The 1651-nt window shown below is 39.4% G+C and overlaps 1 protein-coding gene across 1 annotated transcript; it reads right to left on the reverse strand.

Moving 5' to 3' along the window:
- Nucleotides 1-380: 380 nt before the first annotated feature.
- LOC148370978 (uncharacterized) lies at nt 381-1110 on the reverse strand. The gene is made up of 3 exons (XM_088328816.1): nt 984-1110; nt 809-919; nt 381-734 (listed from the first exon to the last, which is right to left on the reverse strand). Exons 1-3 carry the CDS (start codon nt 1033-1035, stop codon nt 508-510), a joined length of 390 nt encoding a protein of 129 aa, XP_088184942.1. The 5' UTR covers nt 1036-1110; the 3' UTR covers nt 381-507.
- Between the last annotated feature and the right edge of the window lie 541 nt (nt 1111-1651).

Genomic DNA, 1651 nt, shown 5'->3' on the forward strand with positions numbered 1-1651 from the left:
GGTAAAAAAATATTACGGGAAAAAAACCCTCAATAATCATTTAATAATCAATTCTTACATCCCTAAATCATAATGTAATCATGAGCCTCCGAAAAGACCCCTAACCCTCCATCCAAGGCACACTTTATATGCCATTAATTTATGGTCTTTCTACTATGTAACCCTCATGGTAAAACTAGTTTGACAGGAAAAGGTGACATCAAGTGGTCAAATAATTCACATGGTCTCTTTAAGTTTTATGAAAAAAAAAAAAAAGATTGATGGGTAAAGAATCTTAACATTTTTATTTACAATCAATACTGTGAAAGATGAGGTCGGATTTACTTTATTTTCACATCACGGGTTTCACTTTTCATACAGTACAAAGGATAAATAAAAAAATCACATAGCGGAAGGTTTACGAGCTCAACGCTTCACTGAAACATTCCATTGATCTACTTCTACCATGCGAGTACATACATTTCCTTTTGGGGAGCAGGCAACGTCCAAGATAGTGACATTTTTTATTCAAACAAGGTTCCACAGTGCGGCGGCCGCCAGGAAGACAGCCATGGATAACCCCGCAGAAGGTGCCGAGCTCATCTGGACCGGGTTGCAGAGATCTGTATCGCAACAGTCCACTCGGGCCTGGTAGGAGACGCCTAGAATGGTTGCATTGGTGGTCATGTTGCAGCTGGCCTCCTCGATGCAACCTTGCGTGTTGAAGCCCACCGAGCTGGAGATGGAGACGAAAGCTTCGAGAAGAAAGTAAAAGAAAAAAAAGGATGAGTGATGCTGAGAAGAAATGAAAATCCTCAAATGGACCTACTGGCTTTTCCGGTGAAGCACTGGGATGTGTTAGTGGGGCACTCCACGTTGACGGAGGACAGGCAGAAACCCAATAAACCGAAGGAGCACTCGTTGCAAGTGAGGGAATCCACTGGAATTTAGAAAAAATGTTTCTTATCATGCTTTAATTCAAGATTATTCAATCATTAATTTACCTAAAACCAAGCATGCAAGTGCAGCGATGACTCCCACGAGGATCTTTCCCATTTTTCTTCTTTTCTCAGTTTACACTCCCCAAAAAAAATCCCAAGTGGTCTTCAGTCAGTCAGGACTTCAAGTGCCGAAAAACCTATTAACCGGTTTTGGGGAAAGGTTTTATCCTCTTAAGAACAGGAGGGCCAGGAAAAGGGGAGGGGGTAAGGCAGGGTGTGGTTCCTTTCTTGAATGAAGAGAAACACCTGACACTTAACTTTATATAGTTAAATAGTTGTAAAATGTTCAATATTTCTATTTAGACAGAGGATTTGGACTTTGTGAAGTCAACGGTGCCAAAACGAGTCAATTTCACCATCCCAAACTATAGTATAAAAGAAAAAACACGTTTTTTGGTCTTTTTTAATAGAGAAATTATCTTTAAAAACTGCATGGATTGTAGAAAAGCATATGTGTGCACAACTAGACATCAGGTGTTGCTAAAGCCCATACCCACACAAAAAGCGCCCTTCAGAAAAAAAAGATTAGCTGAAACCAGTTAAGACCAAAATGGTCATTTAGAACAGGCAGATCATTAAACTTTTGTGCAGGACAATGTTTTTATTCGTTTAGGTAAAAAGGTTAGCACTTGATTATTGAACAATAACAACACTTTCAAATAACTTTCAAA

The sequence above is a fragment of the Urocampus carinirostris genome, chromosome 2 (assembly GCF_059441175.1).
Source record: "Urocampus carinirostris isolate Australia breed hairy pipefish chromosome 2, RoL_Ucar_1.0, whole genome shotgun sequence".
NCBI lineage: Eukaryota > Metazoa > Chordata > Actinopteri > Syngnathiformes > Syngnathidae > Urocampus > Urocampus carinirostris.

Bases quoted from the DNA above. Each gene is read 5' to 3' on its own strand.
- LOC148370978 (XM_088328816.1), bottom strand. From the start codon at position 1,035: ATGGGAAAGATCCTCGTGGGAGTCATCGCTGCACTTGCATGCTTGGTT. The intron at 920-983 runs GTAAATTAATGA...TCTAAATTCCAG, and splicing joins ACTTGCATGCTTGGTTTTAG to TGGATTCCCTCACTTGCAAC. The intron at 735-808 runs GTAGGTCCATTT...TTCTTCTCGAAG, and splicing joins GTGCTTCACCGGAAAAGCCA to CTTTCGTCTCCATCTCCAGC.